The 19,624-nt window shown below is 51.6% G+C and overlaps 1 protein-coding gene across 3 annotated transcripts in view; it reads right to left on the bottom strand.

The window, feature by feature from the left end:
• Positions 1-19,624, bottom strand: part of LOC140395177 (phospholipid-transporting ATPase ABCA1-like) — a 246,267-nt gene that overhangs the window by 86,784 nt on the left and 139,859 nt on the right. For all 3 annotated transcript variants that reach the window (XM_072482683.1, XM_072482684.1, XM_072482682.1), the window contains exons 20-24: positions 18,579-18,710; positions 15,688-15,827; positions 15,454-15,591; positions 9,201-9,415; positions 7,641-7,713 (exon numbers count right to left, since the gene is read on the bottom strand). In XM_072482683.1, the coding sequence (XP_072338784.1) occupies positions 7,641-7,713; positions 9,201-9,415; positions 15,454-15,591; positions 15,688-15,827; positions 18,579-18,710 (698 nt within the window). The remainder of the gene's footprint in view (positions 1-7,640; positions 7,714-9,200; positions 9,416-15,453; positions 15,592-15,687; positions 15,828-18,578; positions 18,711-19,624) is intronic.

The following is a 19,624-nucleotide window of genomic DNA, read 5'->3' on the forward strand; positions in this document are numbered from 1 at the left end:
TAAATTTGCAGACGATACTAAAGTCGGTGGTGTTGTCGATAGTGTGGAAGGATGTAGCAGGTTACAGAGGGATATAGATAAGCTGCAGAGCTGGGCTGAGAGGTGGCAAATGGAGTTTAATGTAGAGAAGTGTGAGGTGGTTCACTTTGGAAGGAATAACAGGAATGCGGAATATTTGGCTAATGGTAAAGTTCTTGAAAGTGTGGATGAGCAGAGGGATCTAGGTGTCCATGTACATAGATCCCTGAAAGTTGCCACCCAGGTTGATAGGGTTGTGAAGAAGGCCTATGGAGTGTTGGCCTTTATTGGTAGAGGGATTGAGTTCCGGAGTCGGGAGGTCATGTTGCAGCTGTACAGAACTCTGGTACGGCCGCATTTGGAGTATTGCGTACAGTTCTGGTCACCGCATTATAGGAAGGACGTGGAGGCTTTGGAGCGGGTGCAGAGGAGATTTACCAGGATGTTGCCTGGTATGGAGGGAAAATCCTATGAGGAAAGGCTGATGGACTTGAGGTTGTTTTCGTTGGAGAGAAGAAGGTTAAGAGGAGACTTAATAGAGGCATACAAAATGATCAGGGGGTTGGATAGGGTGGACAGTGAGAGCCTTCTCCCGCGGATGGATATGGCTGGCACGAGGGGACATAACTTTAAACTGAGGGGTGATAGATATAGGACAGAGGTCAGAGGTAGGTTCTTTACGCAAAGAGTAGTGAGGCCGTGGAATGCCCTACCTGCTACAGTAGTGAACTCGCCAACATTGAGGGCATTTAAAAGTTTATTGGATAAACATATGGATGATAATGGCATAGTGTAGGTTAGATGGCTTTTGTTTCGGTGCAACATCGTGGGCCGAAGGGCCTGTACTGCGCTGTATTGTTCTATGTTCTATATATTACTGAAGTGATGTCAGAGGGTGGGGGGAGCTGAGCTCACTTCTGCTTTTGGTTTCAGTTTGAGGAGAAAGCTGGGAGTGTCTGGGTGTTTTGCTGAGAGCGGCAGGAAGAAACAGAGCTGGTCTGTTGATGTCTGCAAATCCAAAGACTATAAATATATTGAATGTAACCTCATGTCTGTTGTTGAAGGTTTGAAGTCTTTTGGATGTTTGAAGGATTATTTAGAGTTGTATTCTTTTGGGTTATCTTTGAAGCAATGGGTGTTAAGATATTCAATGTTTGTTTTTAAAAGGTTAAATTGACTTCATAGAATAAACATTGTTTTGTTTTAAAAACCATTTGTCCATAATTGCTGTATCACACCTGCAGAGTACACAGTGTGCTTCCTACACCACAATCTATTAAAAGTTGTGGGTCGGTTGAACTCCATGAAACACTTTGGGGTTCTGTAAACCCGGACCCATAACAATGTATCTATCTTACACATTTGCTGTTAATGAGAGGTCTCGCCATTGTGCATATGTATCCATGGGTGCCTCTTATTGCAAGGGTGGGCCATGCTCCCACTCCGGGATGGCGTTCCTTCGTGAGCCTCACAGTCAAGAGCTCCCAGCCCCCTCCATTTCCAACAGCAGACTCTGCGGAACACTCTCTGTGGGGAGTACTGCAGTGCCGCACCCTAGCGGTCCAAGCTTCAGAAGCACATCTTCAGGATGCCAATGGTTTGTTCCACGATGGATCCTGTGGAGCTGTGTTCCTCCAAGGCACTTTCAGGGTATTACATTTTGAGGGTGACCCACCCATTTGAGAGGGGCCCCTTATCACTAATGTCATGGGTTCTCAGAACCACATGTGTGCGATCGATTTCACCCTGTATTCTAGGGAAGTCTGAGATAGCTGCAACCCCATGAAACCCAGCAACCTGGCTAGCTTCATCAAGTGCGGACATCACACATTGATGAGCCTTTCCGTAGAGGACATCTATCATAACCTTCTTGATATATTTATGTGCGGAGGACTGTGAGATGCCACATTGGTCCCTGTGGATCCCTGGAACGATCCACAGGCAAAAGAACTGAGAGCAGCGTTGACTTCAGGGCCACTGGCGGAGGATGTCTGTCTAGTCCATGGGGAGTTAGATCTTCCCACAAAACATGGCAGATGTAATCCATGACATCTCTTGACAAGTGGGGCTGCATTGTCTCTTGTGCATCTCCAGACAGGAGTCTTCATCAGTCGACACTTGATACGTGTCACCTCCGCGGGATGTCTTCCCTCCTCATCTTCTGGGACCCCCTGGGGCATGGACCTCCGGCTGGACCTCCTCCCAAAACTGTGCAAGGCAGTGCCGGGCCCCCCTTCTCCTCCATGTGAGCAATACCATCAAGGAGGCAGCAATGAGCTTAGGCTCCATTATTCTCTCCCTGTAAATTGACAGGTTAATGAACAACGCAGAAAGATAGTAAAGGCCCACTCAGAAACAGAAAGCCACAATCATGCCCTAGAGGTGCTCTGCGCTACTAGCTTTGCTGCAAACTCCCATATTGAGCTGACCATGATGCCAACACTGATGCTTGACATTTCAATCCCACAGCGGGTTGGATGAAGTTTGCATGCATTCATGAAAAGCGCCACCGTACCAAGATCACTCCTGCAAACTCTGATCTGGCATACTGATTAAGGTTAACTTACACATGAGCAATGGCTGATTGCCCTTGGCCTGTTATCCATGCCAACTTGAGAAAGCACAATCGAGGCTTTCATTGGTGATCTGGCAGATATGCAGCATCCTTTGCCTCCATCCCAGTTGCCTGCATTCTTCATGATCACATTCCTGTTGGTTAATGCTAAAATGGAGCAACTGTATTGTGAAGCCAATGCCTCCTGCAATCTCTTGTTGAAGTGCACCAAAAGGCATTGGCTCCAATGGCACCTTCTCAAGAAGAATTCCTCTTTCCTCTCAGCTCGGACTCTATTTCTGACTCTGAGGAAGTTTGAAGGCGACCCTGAAAAGTCCCCCTGACCTGCACAGTGGGCTAAACAGCCACTTGCACACCCCTTTAGCACAGTGGGCTAAACAGCTGGCTTGTGATGCAGAACAAGGCAGCAGCGCGGGTTCAATTCCCGTACCAGCCTCCCCGAACAGGCGCCGGAATGTGGCGACGAGGGGCTTTTCACAGTAACTTCATTGAAGCTTACTTGTGACAATAAGCGATTATTATTACCCAGCTGTGTACTCCTCCCACCTGGCCTCTGACCCCACCCTATGCACCCACCCTAGTTTCCAGTTTCGATTTCAAACTGCGCCATTGTTACTTAATTGATTCAAGATGGTGGTGTTCCATTTTTATTGTGAGACCAGCTGCAACCCAACCTGGTCAGTGTTCGGATTGCTCCAATTTTCCTAGGACCTCACAATGTATGTGTAGAGCTCCCTCTTGCTATTCATCAGCCTCTCTCAGTAACCATGGATCCCATGGTTGTGGTGGTGAATATTCGGCCCTCCCTGCTGAACCATCTCTGTTGGGAGTTCTCATACCCAATGTGGACTTCACCCCTCCCCATATAGGGGCTGTGTGTATGGTCACATTCAGAGTAGAACCCCCCCATTCGACCAAGGAAGTTTCAAGTTCCTCCCCTTATTGTGGGCGTGATTCAATGGAAAGAATTCAAAGTCTGGATTTGGGTGCATTTGGCAGGGAGATTCGCGATGATCGTGGCCCGAATACAATGGCAGTCAAGTGCGGAAAATGAGCCCCCACAAGACTCTCGACATTACTGGCTCCCTTGCCATCTGATTCGCCCACTAACAAGGGGGGGCTGCTTTTAAACTCTCCCTTGCCACTCACTCCTAGTCAACACACAAGCATGGCAGTGCTCAGACCTGCTCCTCGCTTTGGGAATGGCATCCTCACAAGGCTTCTCGACTCTGTGGATGAGAGGCGGGTCACCCTGTCCCACAAGGGGGTCAGAGCACCAGTAGCAGGGTCAGCAATGCCACCTAGGAGGCAGTGGCAGTCAGTGCGGGCAGCATGACCAGGAGGTTCGCCGTCCAATGTCGGAAGAAGACCAACGACCTCCAACAAGCTGCAAGAGTAAGTTACCACCTCTCTCCTGGCATCGGTTCTGCCTAACACCCCTCAAATTCCCAACACCCCGCCCCCCCCCCCCCCCCCCCCCAAACACTCACGGGCTGATACCTCACACCCTCCCCACATACGATCTTCATGCTTGTTCCTCAGAACCCCCTGGTACCGATCAGCACAACCCCTTCATGTGCAGATGCAGTGCCCGTACATGCCACCTGCTTTAGACTCCTCCAAACCATCAAGTGTGTGGTCCACAATGTCCTCTCTTTGTCCCCGCAGGAGAAGATAGCCTATAATAAACGGGAAAGGGTCAACTGGATCCTGGGACTTAGCTGGGTCCCAGCCAGATGCTGAGCCGCTGGACAAGGTTCTCCCAGAGCTGATGCAGAAAATTGGACACAGTCATGACTTTCAGGTGGGGGTGTCAGTGATACTCCAGTGACTGTGAGGCTTATTGGAGGAGTGTCAAAGCCCTCATGCGCAGGAGGTGGTGCCGACAATGCGTGGCACCGAGACCAACTGTGCCTAGCGTGGCAAGCGCAGTGGAAAACCTGGAGCCCGAGTTCCACGTCAAGTGGTGGTGTCCAAGTCATGGCTCAGTCTGAGACGACCATGGCAACATCTTGTCCCTATCGCTGAGGGATGTGACCCAGACGCAGGTGGCCATTGCCAAGGGACTGCAGAGCATAGCCCAGTCAGTGAGGAGTATCACTGAGGGCGTCAATACTATGGGGCAGACAATGGGGAGCCTCCAGGACTGGCAGCGCAAGATGACCCAAAGGCCTCTGGTGCTCACTCCAGCTGCCCCTCCATCCCATGGAGTCTGCCGGGCTCTTAACGGGACCATTAGGGAGGAGGAAGCGCTGGAAGCCAACCCGGGGCCTGCCATCATGGAGACGACAGCGGTCTCAATTTCTTCAAAATCCTCTCCCTCCCCGATCTCAAGGGCAGTGGGCAGAGCAGGGTGGCACAGTGACATCAGTAAATTGGTCAGGGCCCCCTGGCTCCAGAGGACATCCGCCAAGGGCATCAAAGGCCACAGAGCATGGAAGGCAGCCGGCTGCCTCCAGCTTTTTTTAAATATATAAATTTAGAGTACCCAATTCATTTTTTCCAATTAAGGGGCAATTTAGCGTGGCCAATCCACCTACCCTGCACATCTTTTGAGTTGTGGGGGCGAAACCCACGCAGACACGGGGAGAATGTGCAAACTCCACATGGACAGTGACCCAGAGGCGGGATTTGAACCTGGGACCTCAGCTCTGAGGCAGCAGTGCTAACCCACTGCGCCACCGTGCTGCCTCCAGCTTTGATGTGAATCCTGGGGACAGACCTAGAGGTAGCATTAAACCACGGAAAATCAAGAAGAGTGATTCAAGCCTCTGTCATGTTAATCTTCACAGCTGACCTGCCTGTTTGTGCACCGCACCCCCCCCTCCGGCCACAGTGGTGTATGATCTCAAGCCCCGAGGAGCACCATAATTTTCCTGACAGCGAGTTACCATCACTCTCCTGGCTTCTATGGTGAGCAGCTAACAGTGCCAATGCCAGCAGACATCATTATATCTGTAAGGAACTGGAGAAGGAAAGGGACCGACAATCATGTATGGCTTCCGCCCAGGACCCTCGACTCCTCCAAGCCTCCCCACACTTGCGTCTCCTGCCTTCTCTGAGAGTGCCATCCAGCGAGCCTCTTGTGGTGAGCCCCTCGCAAAACAGACTCTGCACACTCACCGCCGACCACATCATGAGCATGTAGATCCCAGACTTCTGCCGGAAACATTAATAATAAAAATAATAATAATAATAATAGCTTATTGTCACAAGTAGGCTTCAATGAAGTTACTGTGAAAAGTCCCCAGTTGCCACATTCCGGCGCCTGTTCGGGGAGACTGGTAGGGGAAGGGAAAACTGTGCTCAGCTGCCCTTTAGTGTTTGATTGTTGGCAGCTGCCTCTATGGTGCTGACCCTCCTCGAGGCCAGGTACACCATTCAGGCATCAAAGTTTGCTGGACATGCAGTGCGTTAATCATCCTCTGAGACATGGCACCTGTGCCTTCGAGGAGGCACTTGAGAGTTGAGGAGTGTGAAGTGCTCTCACAACTAGCAAGGCTAATTCCTCATTTGCAATAACCTGTGAAGCTAGATGCTGCTCACGGTCAGAGGGAGTGAAATTGAATTTCAGGATAGATGCAGCAGCAGGGCTCTGTCCTGGAAGTGTCTGGTAGGACAGGCAGGCTGCAGCTGTGGTTGCTCATGTTATGGGTCTCCGCAATATTTAAAGATGGCTTGAAGGCCTCACAAGCGGAAAGCCCCTCACCAGCCCCAGGCTCAGGGGCGACCCCCGATCTAGAACGCTTAAGCCCTCTGACCGAGCCCCCCCCACCGGTCCCCTTGAGCTGCATGCCGCAAACTGGAAATGGCTACTCACCACTGCACTTCCCCTCGGTAGCCATTGGCCCAGCTTCACATTTTTGTAAAGGAGTTCTAAATGTCGCCCGCGTGACTTTCCATCGAAGAGTCGGCTAATTCCCGAGAGGCCGCTGCATTTGACTTCAATATCGTCAATGAGTGTGAAATGAATGCAAATGAGGGTTAATGACATTCTCGCCATTTCTGGGCGTGATCCAGAACTCGCCATCGGGAGCGGGTCAGGTGAATTGCAAAATGGTACGCACCCAATGTGAATCTCGATTTTGGCCTTTCCGCTATTCACCTGGATCGGGGCCGGGCGCAAGTGGTCACTGAATCGCACCCTATGTTTTCCCCATTTGCAGGCTGCAGATGCCTCCCCTCACCATGATAATCACATCTGCAAGCAAGTACAAGCTCACCAACTGTGAACATGCCCTGCACATAAATCCGTGCGTTATCCTAATTGAGCACACAGGACATGTCCCTCCCTGGAGCGGGAGTATAGTCCTTTAGAATGGCCCGCAAAACTCCCAGGACTGCCGTTACTCTTGCACTCCATCTTGGCCCCAGACCAGGGACTATGTCTGTCTTTCAATGATATCCCCCATTGCTTCATGACTTATCACAACACAGTCTCCCTTCACCACCCCCCAACTCCTTCTCCTCGAAGAGTCTCTGCCCAACTCATCTCTTTATTCCACATTAACACACACACACACACACACACACACATCTTGTTCCAAAGTCTACGTACATCCTCAACCATTCAAACAGTTTGATTCCCACCCACCCCCTTATGCGAGTGCATTCCAGTTTTCCTTATTGGGCTCCAGCTTCCCCACCATCTGACTGCCATAATTCCTCTTCACCCCCCCTTCCAGCCCCTTTAAACCTCATTGCTGCTATGTGTCTGTTACCCTTCGCCAACCCCTTCATGCCCCATTGCCCTTTCCCCCCTACCCTCCTCATGCACCCTGCCAGACAGCAACTGTGTAGTTTTATCATGCTGCAATCAGGAGAAATGAGATGGTTCTGTGGATTTACCTCCCATGGGAAAATGCTGCAAATATAAAAGTTGGAGAATGACGTAGAGGCACTGCTCAGCTGAATCCAGATCCATTTAAATTGCAAAAGATAATATTACCGAAGTGCTCAGTTGGATTAGGAGTGCTGTAAACTACTACCGAAATGGAACAATGGCAAAGCACATCTCATTCATACTAATAAAGGGAATGAAACATACCCAAAGCACCAGTTTCACTGTACTGCTCACTGCCAAGACCAGTGTCATAGCTCCTCTCAGAATCACTGTCATCCTGGTAATGTTAAAATAACAAATAAGCAGTTAATGATGAGAAACGGCCATTTGGTCCATCAGAATGAGTGGGTTCTATTAGTGTTCTGTGTTTTGAGAAACCCACAACTGCTCTAACCAGAGCATTTTAGTACTTCAAAAAGCACACGTGTCTGTGCCTCTGGGTGCATGCCTGCGAGTTTGTGTGTGTGTGCATGCCTGCATTTGCGTGTGCCTGCGAGCCTGTGCCTCTGTGCGTGTCTGGAGTCTATGTGTGTGTGCGTGCCTGCGCGCGTGTGTGTGTGTGTGTGTGTGTGTGTGTGTGTGTCTGTCTCTGCCTCTATGTGCATTCCTGAGTCTATACGTGTGTGTGCGCCTGTGTCTGTGCCTGCCTCGGTGGGTGCGTGTGTGTGCCTGTGCCTCTGTGTGTGTGTCTGCGAGTCTATGTGCATCTGTGCCTCTCTGTGTGTGCATGCCTGAGAGTCTAGGTGTGTGTGTCTGTGCCTTTGTGTGTGTATGCCTGCGTGTGCATGCATGCCTGTGCCTCGCTGTGCCTGTGCCGCTGTATGCGTGCATGCACTTGTGTGCGCCTGTGCCTCTTGTGTTTGCTGGTGCCAGTGTGTGTGTGCACCTGTGCCTCTGTATGCACGTGTGCCTGTGCCTCAGTGTGCATCCCTGCGTGTGCCTGTGACCGTGTGTGTATGTGTGTGCCTGTGACCTTGTGTGTGGTGCCTGTGTGTATGCTTGCATGTTCGCGTGTGCCTGCGACCTGGTGTGTGCCGGTGCATGTGTGCGCACCTCGGTATGTGTTTGCCTGCGCCTGTGTGTGCGCGCGTGCCTGTGACCTTCTGTGTGCCTGTGTATGTGTGTCTGCGTGCCTGCGCCTATGTGTGTGTGTGTGTGTGTGTGTGCCTTTGTGAGTCTGTGCCTCTGTGTGCTGAATGATTGAAAAGAATAGATGTGGTAAATCATGTGGCTGCATGTTTTATAATAACTACAATTATTATGAGCTAAAAAATTATAAATCCCTTAATCCAACCAGGGATTTACTTTCTTAGCGTGTCAAAATCAACGTTTATTGCTCCATCACCTGCTCTGCCTGATTCTTTCCCAGGACCTTAAAACTGCAGAACTCCTCCCCTCCCCCAATTTTCACTCCTTTTATGATTTACAGGCTTTTAGAGTCAAACCTGACTTTACCAAACTACTACTTCCTAAAGAACTTGATATGATCTTCTCATCTCACCCTTACATTCCAGCATTTTTATGAATTAAAACAATCCTTAAATATATCCAAATTCACTGGACAGTCTTTTGGGACAAATCTTAGGCAACTTTAAAGGCTACATTCTTGCTTGTAGCAATGGCGATTTCAGCATCGTCCATTGCCAGTGCTGGGGAGTCAGTCCCATTGCCACAGTATCCTTTACTTCTGTAGCTGTGGGCCTTGGCCACCGACACATTGCTCAATAATATAAGAGGCACACTTGAAGACACATCTCAGGGTACCTTCCGCACACCAATGGTGGTGCTGCTGGAGCTGGCTGGTGTTGTCCTGTCGTTCTCTTTTTTAACTAAGGTCAGGTAATACCCAGTACCCAAATGGTTTTTGAGGAACAGAGAAGAGCCACAGCAGCAGAGTTTTCCATGGGAGATGATGGCAATTCTGTCCCCAAGGAGGTCCGCCTCATCCATGTAATGGGTCGACAATATTATGGTACGGCCTGCAGGGTGACACACCACAACCAAACAAAAAGAAGTGATGCATAAATAGTTACAGGTTTGACTGAGCTGTTAAGTTCCTGAAATAATAATAATCTTTATTGTCACAAATAGGCTTACATTAACATTGCAATGAAGATTCTGTGAAAATCCCCGAGTCGCCACATTCCGGCGCCTGTTTGGGTACACAGAGGGAAAATTCAGAATGTCCAAATTACCTAACAGCAAGTCTTTCGGGATTTGTGGGAGAAAACCGGAGAGGAAACAGGAGCACCCGGAGGAAACCCACGCAGACACAGGGAGAACGTGCAGACTCCAGACAGACTATGACCCAAGCCGGTATCGAACCTGGGACCCTGGAGCTGTGAACCACTGTGCTACCGTGCCGCCTGAAATCAATCCCTGGCCAGGAATAAGTGAGCGGATCTCATTGCTCTCAGTAGCTCCAACAATAGGGTTGGGGAGAGTTATGACACTGGCACTGCTGCTGATATCCAGTGACTCCTGCCAAAAAAGACAACACGGGACTTGGCAATGTCCTCCACAGGCAAATATTCTGGCAACCTGGGAAAAGTACCAAAGAGCATCAAGCATCTTTAACGTTGCCCCCCACCCCAGGAATGGAACCATTTATTTTAGTTTAATGATCATTCGCCTATGCTTTGGGATAAGAATTGAAAGGATCTACGAAGAATTTGGGATTAAAACTTGGTTTGGGCGAACTGTGGTTACTGGAAAAGCCTTGGTCGCAGGAGCAACTGCGAAGGAACCTGTCGAGTTAGGGAGAGAGGAGACAGAGGGACTGGAGAAGGGGGGAAAAGACTCAACTGACGGAAAAAAGCTGCAGGTGACCAGAAGCTTGCCCATTGCAAAATCAGTTTTCTTAGCTTTATAAAAAAAAAAAAAAAAAATGGCCACATCTCCTTGCAATTTGTTGTAAAAAGTCGACATCAGCAATTTAGGCACAAAACAGCGAAAGGTTTGCAAGCAGAGAGTGTCATGATATTCAAACATACATCATAACACATACATAATGATAGACAGACCAACGGACCAATTAGCACACACAACACAACAGCCAATCACAGACAAGAGCAGACACAGTATAAGACAAGAAACACAACACTTCCTGGGCAGCCCATCTGGAGACAACACAGGGCCAGGACCTCATAGCAAGACACTCACACCGTCACAACGTGCTGAGTACCAAGTCTGATGTATAAATAGTTAAATGGAATAAAACTGCGTTGTACCAATCGCAACCGTGTTGGTTCGTCTGTACCTCAGACCACCCAACACTTCATGATACCAGGAGTGAATCGATACCTACCGGCAAATCTGCCATCCTGAGCCATGGACACCCGCAACAAACCGCAGCCGTTGCAAGTCGCTGGGAACCTGAGCACAAATTGGAAGCTCTTCAAGCAGCGCTTCGAACTCTTCATGCAAGCCAATGAAAAACAGGGCGCCTCGGACGAAACAAAGATTGCCATGCTCCTCACTACCGCAGGTCAGCACGCCATCGATGTATACAAGTCCTTGGTGTTCGCGGAAGGCGAGAACAAAGCTAAGTATGACACGGTCCTCCTCAAGCTCGACAAGCACTTCAACGTTGAGGTCAACGAAAGCTTGGAGAGGCATGTCTTTCAGCAGCGCCTGCAAGGTAAGGATGAGCTCTTTCAGTCCTTCCTGACGCACCTCCGCATACTCGCGCAGTCCTGCGGTTACGACACCACCTCAGAGTCCATGATCCGGGACCAGATCGTTTTTGGCGTTGCCTCCAGTGGCCTAGGCCAGCAGCTTCTAAAAATTAAAGGCCTAACCTTAGCATCTGCAGTTGAAGCCTGTGTCCTGCATGAGAATGCGACCAGCCGCTGTGCCCAATTTCAGGCGACCGAATCGGCACGGAGGGGGTCCCACGAGATCGAATCGGCAAGTCAGGCCGCCCACGAGGCCGAACGCGTCCAGGCAACCGGGTTTCTCCCGGCCCGCGGCACAGACGAGGGCGGCCGTTTCGCGCGCTTTTTAAGGCCTCCCGCGTTTGTGCGCGCCAAAACCTACGGCAACACTGAGGGACGTGCTGCGCTGGCGCGCCCGACGCAAGACCGAACTGTGCATGCGCAGTGGCGTAACGAGCGCCATGACATCATGACGTGCGGCAACTGTGGAGCTGCACATTTAAAAGGGCAATGTCCTGCAAAAACCCGACAATGCCTACGCTGTGGCAAGATGGGCCACTACGCTGCTTACTGTCGAGCGGCTCAACCCGTTGATCTTCCACATCTCCGACAACCTCGCAGACACGTGCGGACCATCCAGCCTCCACATCACGACATCCAAACCGTCGACACAGATGACCAAGACGCCTTCCGGGTTGCGGTCATCGATGTGAACCGGGTCAACACCATCAATCCGGCCGATGAATGGAGTGCCACCCTGACGGTCAACCGATCGCTTTCCGCCTGGACACTGGCGCCTCCGCCAACCTCATAGCATGGTCAGCCTTCTACTCCATGAAGGTCAGACCACCAATCCAGCCATCCCAGTGCAAGATGGTCGACTACAACGGGAACGTTATCCCGGCCATGGGATCCTGCCAGCTCCAGGTGACACACAAAACACACACGGCCACACTCTCGTTCGAGATAGTTGGCTCATCGAAGGACTCCCTGCTGGGCGCACAAGCATGCAAGGCTCTCCACCTTGTGCAACAAATTCTCTCTCTCTCTCTCTCCAGACGGCACGTCTGAATTCCCGGATGCAGAGTTCTACGCACAGCTCCAATCGCTCCTCGCCCACAACCAGGAGGCATTCGAAGGCAAGGGAACACTGCCATACACCTACCGAATTCGCCTCAAACCGGACGCCATCCCAGTCTTTCAAGCACCTCGCAGGGTTCCTGCGCCACTTAAAGACCGCCTGAAGCAGCAGCTGCAGGATCTCCAGAACCAAGGGGTCCTATCCAGGATCACGGAGCCCACGCCATGGGTCAGCTCCATGGTGAGAGTCAGGAAGCCCTCTGGCGAGCTCCGCATCTGTATTGACCCCAAAGACCTCAATAATAATATTATGAGGGAACATTCTCCCATATCCAAACAGGAGGAGATCACCAGTGAAATGGCCTAGGCGAAGATATTCACGAAACTGGATGCTTCTAAAGGGTTTTGGCAGATCCAACTGGACCCGTCCAGCCGAAAGCTATGTACCTTCAACACCCCTTTCGGCAGGTTCTGCTACAACCGGATGCCATTTGGCATCATCTCGGCATCCGCGGTCTTCCATAGAATCATGGAGCAGATGATGGAAGGCATCGAAGGGGTGCGCGTTTCTGTGGACGATGTCATCCTCTGGTCCACCACACCGCAGGAGCACATACATCGTCTCCAACGTGTTTTTGCCCGCATACGGGAAAACGGCCTGCGCCTCAACCGAGCCAAGTGCTCCTTTGGCCAGACCGAGATGACGTTCCTGGGGGACCATATCTCCCGGTCAGGGGTCCGTCCGGATGCAGACAAGGTGAGCGCCATCACAGCCATGCCGCAGCCGGCCAACAAGAAGGCTGTCCTACGCTTCCTTGGCATGGTCAACTTCCTGGGGAAGTTCATTCCCAACCTTGCCTCCCACACGACGACTCTGCGCCACCTCGTCAGAAAATCCACAGAGTTCCAGTGGCAACACACACACCAGCTGGAATGGGAGGAGTTCAAACGCAAACTCACTACGGCACCAGCGTTGGCGTTTTTTGACACGTCTCGTGCCACCAAAATCTCAACTGATGCCAGCCAATCCGGCATTGGAGCAGTGCTCCTGCAGAGGGATGACACGGCATCATGGGCCCCAGTGGCCTATGCATCGCGAGCCATGACCCCCACAGAGCAGCGCTATGGCAAATCGAAAAAGAATGCCTGGGCTTGCTAACCGGTTTAGACAAGTTCCATGATTACGTCTATGGTCTTCCACGGTTCACGGTCGAAACTGACCACCACCCCCTGGTCAGCATAATAAACAAGGACCTGAACGAGATGACCCCTCGCCTCCAGCGCATCCTATTTAAACTCAGGAGGTACGACTTCCAACTGGTCTACACTCCAGAGAAGGACCTCACCGTGGCGGATGCCCTATCCAGAGCAGTGAGCACGCCGCCAGATGCGGAGGGGTTTGTATGTCAGGTCGAGGCACAGGTGGCTTTTACAGCAGCAAATCTGCCGGCTGACGACTCCAGTTTGGCCCGTATCCATCGAGAGACTGCGGCCGACACCCTTCTGCAGCGAGTGATGCGCCACATGATGGGAGGATGGCTCAAAGGGCAGTGCCCGCAGTTCTATAATGTACGAGACGACCTAGCCATCATTGATGGGATCCTTCTGAAGCTGGACCGGATTGTGATTCCGCACAGTATGCGCCAGCTGGTTCTCGACCAACTACACAAAGGCCACTTGGGGGTCGAGAAGTGCAGACGGAGGGCTCGAGGGGCGGTATACTGGCCGGGCATCAGTGACGATATTGCCAACATGGTGCTCAACTGTACAACCTGCCAAAGGTTTCAGCCGGCGCAACCTCCTGAAACGCTTGTGCCCCATGAGCTGGTGACATCCCCCTGGGCGAAGGTGGGTGTCGACCTATTTCACGCGCTCGGCATGGACTATGTTATCATAGTTGACTACTTCTCAAACTACCCAGAAGTCATACACCTGCACGATTTGACGTCGTCTGCTGTCATCAGGGCCTGCAAAGACACCTTTGCTCGCCACGGCATTCCGATGACTGTCATGTCGGACAATGGCCCTGTTTTGCCAGCCATGAATGGTCGTCCTTTGCTGCTTCGTATGGCTTCACACACGTGACGTCCAGCCCTCTGCATTCCCAGTCCAATGGAAAGGCGGAGAAGGGCATTCACATTGCCAAGCGGCTCCTCTGCAAGGCTGCTGCTGCCGGGTCGGACTTCTACCTCGCCCTGCTGGCCTATCGCTCGGCCCCACTAGCCACTGGTCTCTCACCAGCACAGCTGCTGATGGGTCGCGCCCTCAGAACCACTGTGCCTTCCATCCTGGCACCAACAATAGACCATGCTCCGGTACTGCATAGGATGCAACTGCAGCGCGGTCGCCAGAAGAGGTCGTACGACATACGGGCAACTGATCTTCCCTCCCTGGCCCCTGGAGACAACGTCCGCATCCACCTACCAGACGGTGGCTGGTCAGCATCTGCCGAAGTTCTCCGACGCGTGGCTCCCCGCTTGTTCCTGGTACGCATGCCGGATGGATCCGTGCATAGGCGCAATCGCCGAGCCCTTCACCTACTTCCACGCTTGGTTCCTGATAGCGACTTCGTGGAGCTGCCATATACCATGCCCCTTCTGTCGCCGCCCGTGGCCAGGCTCGCACCTCAGCCGATGGTTCTCGACCCACCCTTGAGGCGGTCAACCCGAATCCGTCGCCCACCTACTAGACTGGACTTATGAGACTGTTCACACGTCGAACTTGTGCAACCACTGTTTTATAACATGTCACTGTTGTATCGTTACAGGCCTCGTTTGATCATTCCACATTTCAGGGTTGCTCTTCGACACACACGCACGCACACACGCACATTTATATTTATAACCACGTAGGCACATAGTCTTGCAAAAACGGGGGGATGTCATGATATTCAAACATACATCATAACACATACATAATGATAGACAGACCAACAGACCAATTAGCACACATAACACGACAGCCAATCACAGACAAGAGCAGACACAGTATAAGACAAGAAACACGACACTTCCTGGGCAGTCCATCTGGAGACAGCACAGGGCCAGGACCTCATAGCAAGACACTCACACCGTCACAACGTGCTGAGTACCAAGTCTGATGTATAAATTGTTAAATGGAATAAAACTGCGTTGTACCAATCGCAACCGTGTTGGTTCGTCTGTATCTCAGGGCACCCAACACTTCAGAGAGGATGCACTGATTTATTGTGGATCTAACCACGCTCTAAATCAGCAATTAATCTCACCAAGACGTTAATGGTCACTCGGTGCCTGACTCACCTTTCCTATATTTAAGCAGGAGCTCCCATATGCCTCGGCGGGAGTAAGGATCAACGCCAGCAGTTGGTTCATCTAAAATAACAACCTTTGACCCACCAACAAATGCGATGGCGACGGAAAGCTTTCGTTGCATGCCACCTTAGAATACATAAATAGAGTATTTACATATTGAGGCAGAGAAAAGAAAACATGGCAACCTCCTACACAGAGGGATGTGAAGAATTGACTCCTCACCCGAGAGATTTTTTGTTTGCTCCCGACGTTTGTGCACCAGATCCACGTCGTCGATCATCAGCTTAATTTCTTCATTTACCTCCTCCTCAGTCAGCCCTTTCAGTCTTCCATAAAACCAGATGTGCTCCTCTACAGTCAGTCTAAAAATTCAGATTAACAATTACGAACATTAGGTTATTGAGAGATTTACTCCTGTCTATATTGGCCTTTTATACGATTTGCAAAAACTGAACCCTCTTAGTTTTCCAATCAGATATCAAACCTCTGCTATTGAAGTTGTGTATTTATTAATGCTTGCTGGTTAAGAACACTGCTTTGCATAGGGACAATGGCCGCGATTTAACTGAAAGGTTACGAAGTGTCATTTGTGGTAGTTTTTGTTGGTAGCTTGTTGGGGAGCTCTGGCGAGTTCCCCAACCCTATCTAAACACACTTACTCACTTTATTGGGCCCTAGGAGCTCCTCACCAGTTTAGCCCGTACTTGGGGCCTGATCTAAACAATTGGAACAGAGTCCCATAGTGAGCGTGTTAAGCCGCATGTTTCTTGGCGCTACCCCGCTACTTGATGGCCATTCGGTTAGATACTGGGCTTTAGCGGGGAATGGGTGCCCGAGGCCGCACTCAGCCCCGTTTTCTGCACTCAGGTGCTCCACTCTCTGGAACTCCTCAATGCAGTGAGAGGTCGGGATGCCATTTATAAATGGCTTGATGATCTCTCGAGCTCCCAACGTGATCCCCGAAACCCCCATGCCCTAACATACTATAAGGGGGCTCCTGGGACCCCCGTGACCCACACCCACCCCAGCACCATCCTGCCCAGAGCGCAAGCACCTGGAGGCCTCGGATCCCCTGGGAGACCCCCACAGCACGGTAGCATTGTGGATAGCACAAATGCTTCACAGCTCCAGGGTCCCAGGTTCGATTCCGGCTTGGGTCACTGTCCGTGCGGAGTCTGCACATCCTCCCTGTGTGTGCGTGGGTTTCCTCCGGGTGCTCCGGTTTCCTCCCACAGTCCAAAGATGTGCGGGTTAGGTGGATTGGCCATGCTAAATTGCCCATAGTGTCCAAAATTGCCCTTTGTGTAGGGTGGGGTTACTGGGTTATGGGGATAGGGTGGAGGTGTGGATCTTGGGTAGGGTGCTCTTTCCAAGAGCCGGTGCAGACTCGATGGGCCGAATGGCCTCCTTCTGCACTGTAAATTCTATGATAATCTATGAAATGCCGTTCGACCCGGTCCCCGTTTGTATGGATCTGTACTGAACGGCGATGGCCCGAGGTCTCGAAGGCAAAGGGGATAGATCCCAACACCTTGGTTACCTCAGGGAGCTGCATATTAGAGTGAGACTTGCTGTCTCGCTCGAACATGCAGATTGGCCAAAAAGAGAACTTGCCCACAATGAGCGGTCTTCACGTCGCAACGTCTCGCGAGATTACATTAGATCTCGCGAGGCGTAGCCAGCCAGGTTGATCCCTGGAGCGGGGCCTCCCATCATTTACCGGCCACGTTGCGCCGCAGCACACTGCTTTTCAGGCATAGCGTGGCAGGTAGATCGCAACTTAGAATTTTTTATCATCACTGGGGAGCTGAACTCACTGGCCAAACTGGCTCCTCAGAGATCAGGCCACCATTTTGAAAGGGTGATCTCTACGTGAGCTGGAGGGTCCCTCACACCCCCTACCCACAGACAATGCCATCCCCCACACACAAGGGTATTCCCCCCCCCCCCGAATGAGGACACCCCGCTATGCGGTCCCTGAGGGCCCCCCTCTTGAAGCCCCTCCACAGGCCCCCTCTTCTACGGTCCCACCCTTCACCCCATATCTCCCAGAGGCCCCTAGTTACCTGCCCTGTACCCCCACCTTTCATACCCCCTTCCACACTCCTTTCGTGTGCATGGTCCCCCTCAGGCCCTGACAATTGGTAGTGCCACCCTGGTGCCCAGGCACTGCTACCCTGGAAGCATACCTGCTTTACGGTCCCTCCCGGGCACCTTGGCAATGACATGGTGGCAGTGCCAAGGTGCCAGCCAGGCAATGCCAAGGTGCCCATGTTCCAGGGGAGGGATGCTGGAATTAGGAGGACTTCAAATTTGTCTTGGTAACTAAACTGGAATTGGATGCCAAGATGGATATGGATGAGACAGGTTGTGATCTGGGTGTTGTAACAGTCCTTGGGCGGGATTCTCCGACACCCCCGCTGGGTCGGTGAATCCCACCCCACCGACGGCTGCCAAATTCTCCGGCGCCGGTCCTTTAGCGGGGGCTGGAATCGCGCCGCGCCGGTCGGGGGCCATTGGCAGCGGCTCCCCGGCGATTCTCCGCTCCATGGTGTGCCAAGCGGCGGCCCGTTATCGGCCAGTCCCGCCGGCGTGGATTAGACCAGGTCCGTACCGGCGGGACCTGGCTCTGCGGGCGGCCTGTGGAGTCCTCGGGGGGGGGGGGGGGGGGAAGAGATCCGGCCCCCTGGGCAGGCCCCATGGTAGCCTGGCCCGCGATCGGGGCCCACCGATCTGCGGGTGGGCCTGTGCCGTTGGGGCGCTCTTTCCCTCCGCGCCAGCCGCTGTAAAGCTCCTCCATGGCCGGCCGGCGCAGAGAAGAAACCCCCTGCGCATGCGCAGGGATCACGCCAGTGGGTCTGCGCATGCGCCAGAACACGCTGGCGCTCCCGCGCATGCGCCAACTCGAGCCGGCCGGCGGAGGCTCTTCGGCACCGCTTGGCACGGCGCCAACCCCGCCGTCGCCGGCCTATCCCCCCGAAGGTGCGGAGGATTCAGCACCTTCTGGGTGGCCCGACGCCGGAGTGCTTCGGGCCACTCCTTGGCGCCGGAACGGCCCGCCCCACCGGATACCGGTGAATCCCGGCCCTTATTTTAAAAAAAAAGATACTTACATGTCAAAAAGTACGTTGTGTTGTGGACACATCCCCAGCGACTTTCTGATTGCATCCATCTCAGTGAAGATATTTCTGCCCAGAATATAGGCGGTCCCAGAGGTGGGTGGGAACAATCCAGTCAGGATAGACCTTGCAGGAAATAATAAACATAATTTCAGACTACTGCACACTGATACTACTGCACACTGATGTGTTGCTGTGGAAAGAGAAACCAATCAAAAACGGGGAACACTTACACAGCCAATACATCTGGCAAGAGAAAAGCCATATTTAATGTTTCAAATGCAAACCATGGATCAGAATTGGTCAAGGTAAAGTCAGACACACTATTCTATCTTCCTCTAGGGTAATTTCCTCTGGTCTGCCTTTAAAAATACCAGAAGCCCAGCTGTCCGTCCTGTTGCTCTTCCCCTTCCAAATTTTCTTATTGGGTTTTCCCATTCACATTCCATTGCTCGTTCGAGACATGTTTAACTCTTTTGCCTTCCAATCTCTTTGCTGCCGAGTGAAAATAACCTTTAACTGATCCCCTTGCATCTTGTGCATCATAGTGAAAGGTCCCACTTGAAACCATCAGTTCCGATTGAACTACGGCGCATTTTTGTCCTGCAGATGAAGGCTCATCTCATTTAGTAGCATTCTCAGCCGAGTTAGGTTGTGAATTCGTATTTTATTCTCGATCTTGAACCTGCAGACAAGGCTAACACTGCAACACTGTTCCCGTGGCAGGATTTAGAAAAAAAGAGCAAGGAGTTCTGGATTAATGAAATGAAATGAAAATCGCTTATTGTCACAAGTAGGTTTCAAATGAAGTTACTGTGAAAACATTCCTTCCTTAAACAAAACCAAAAATAGATAAACTAATCAATTATGCAAGGATGATGGGAAAGACAAGTACATCAAATGTGGAGTTAGCTTTAGCTGCAGAGCTAGCATCAGCACAAGCGTGATGGGCTGAATGGTTTTGTTCAGTGGTGCAAATTTTCTAATGTGACTGGTGTTTGTAATATTTTGTTGTGTGAAGAGTTGACACATTTACAGTG

The sequence above is a fragment of the Scyliorhinus torazame genome, chromosome 18, assembly GCF_047496885.1.
Source record: "Scyliorhinus torazame isolate Kashiwa2021f chromosome 18, sScyTor2.1, whole genome shotgun sequence".
Classification (NCBI taxonomy): domain Eukaryota; kingdom Metazoa; phylum Chordata; class Chondrichthyes; order Carcharhiniformes; family Scyliorhinidae; genus Scyliorhinus; species Scyliorhinus torazame.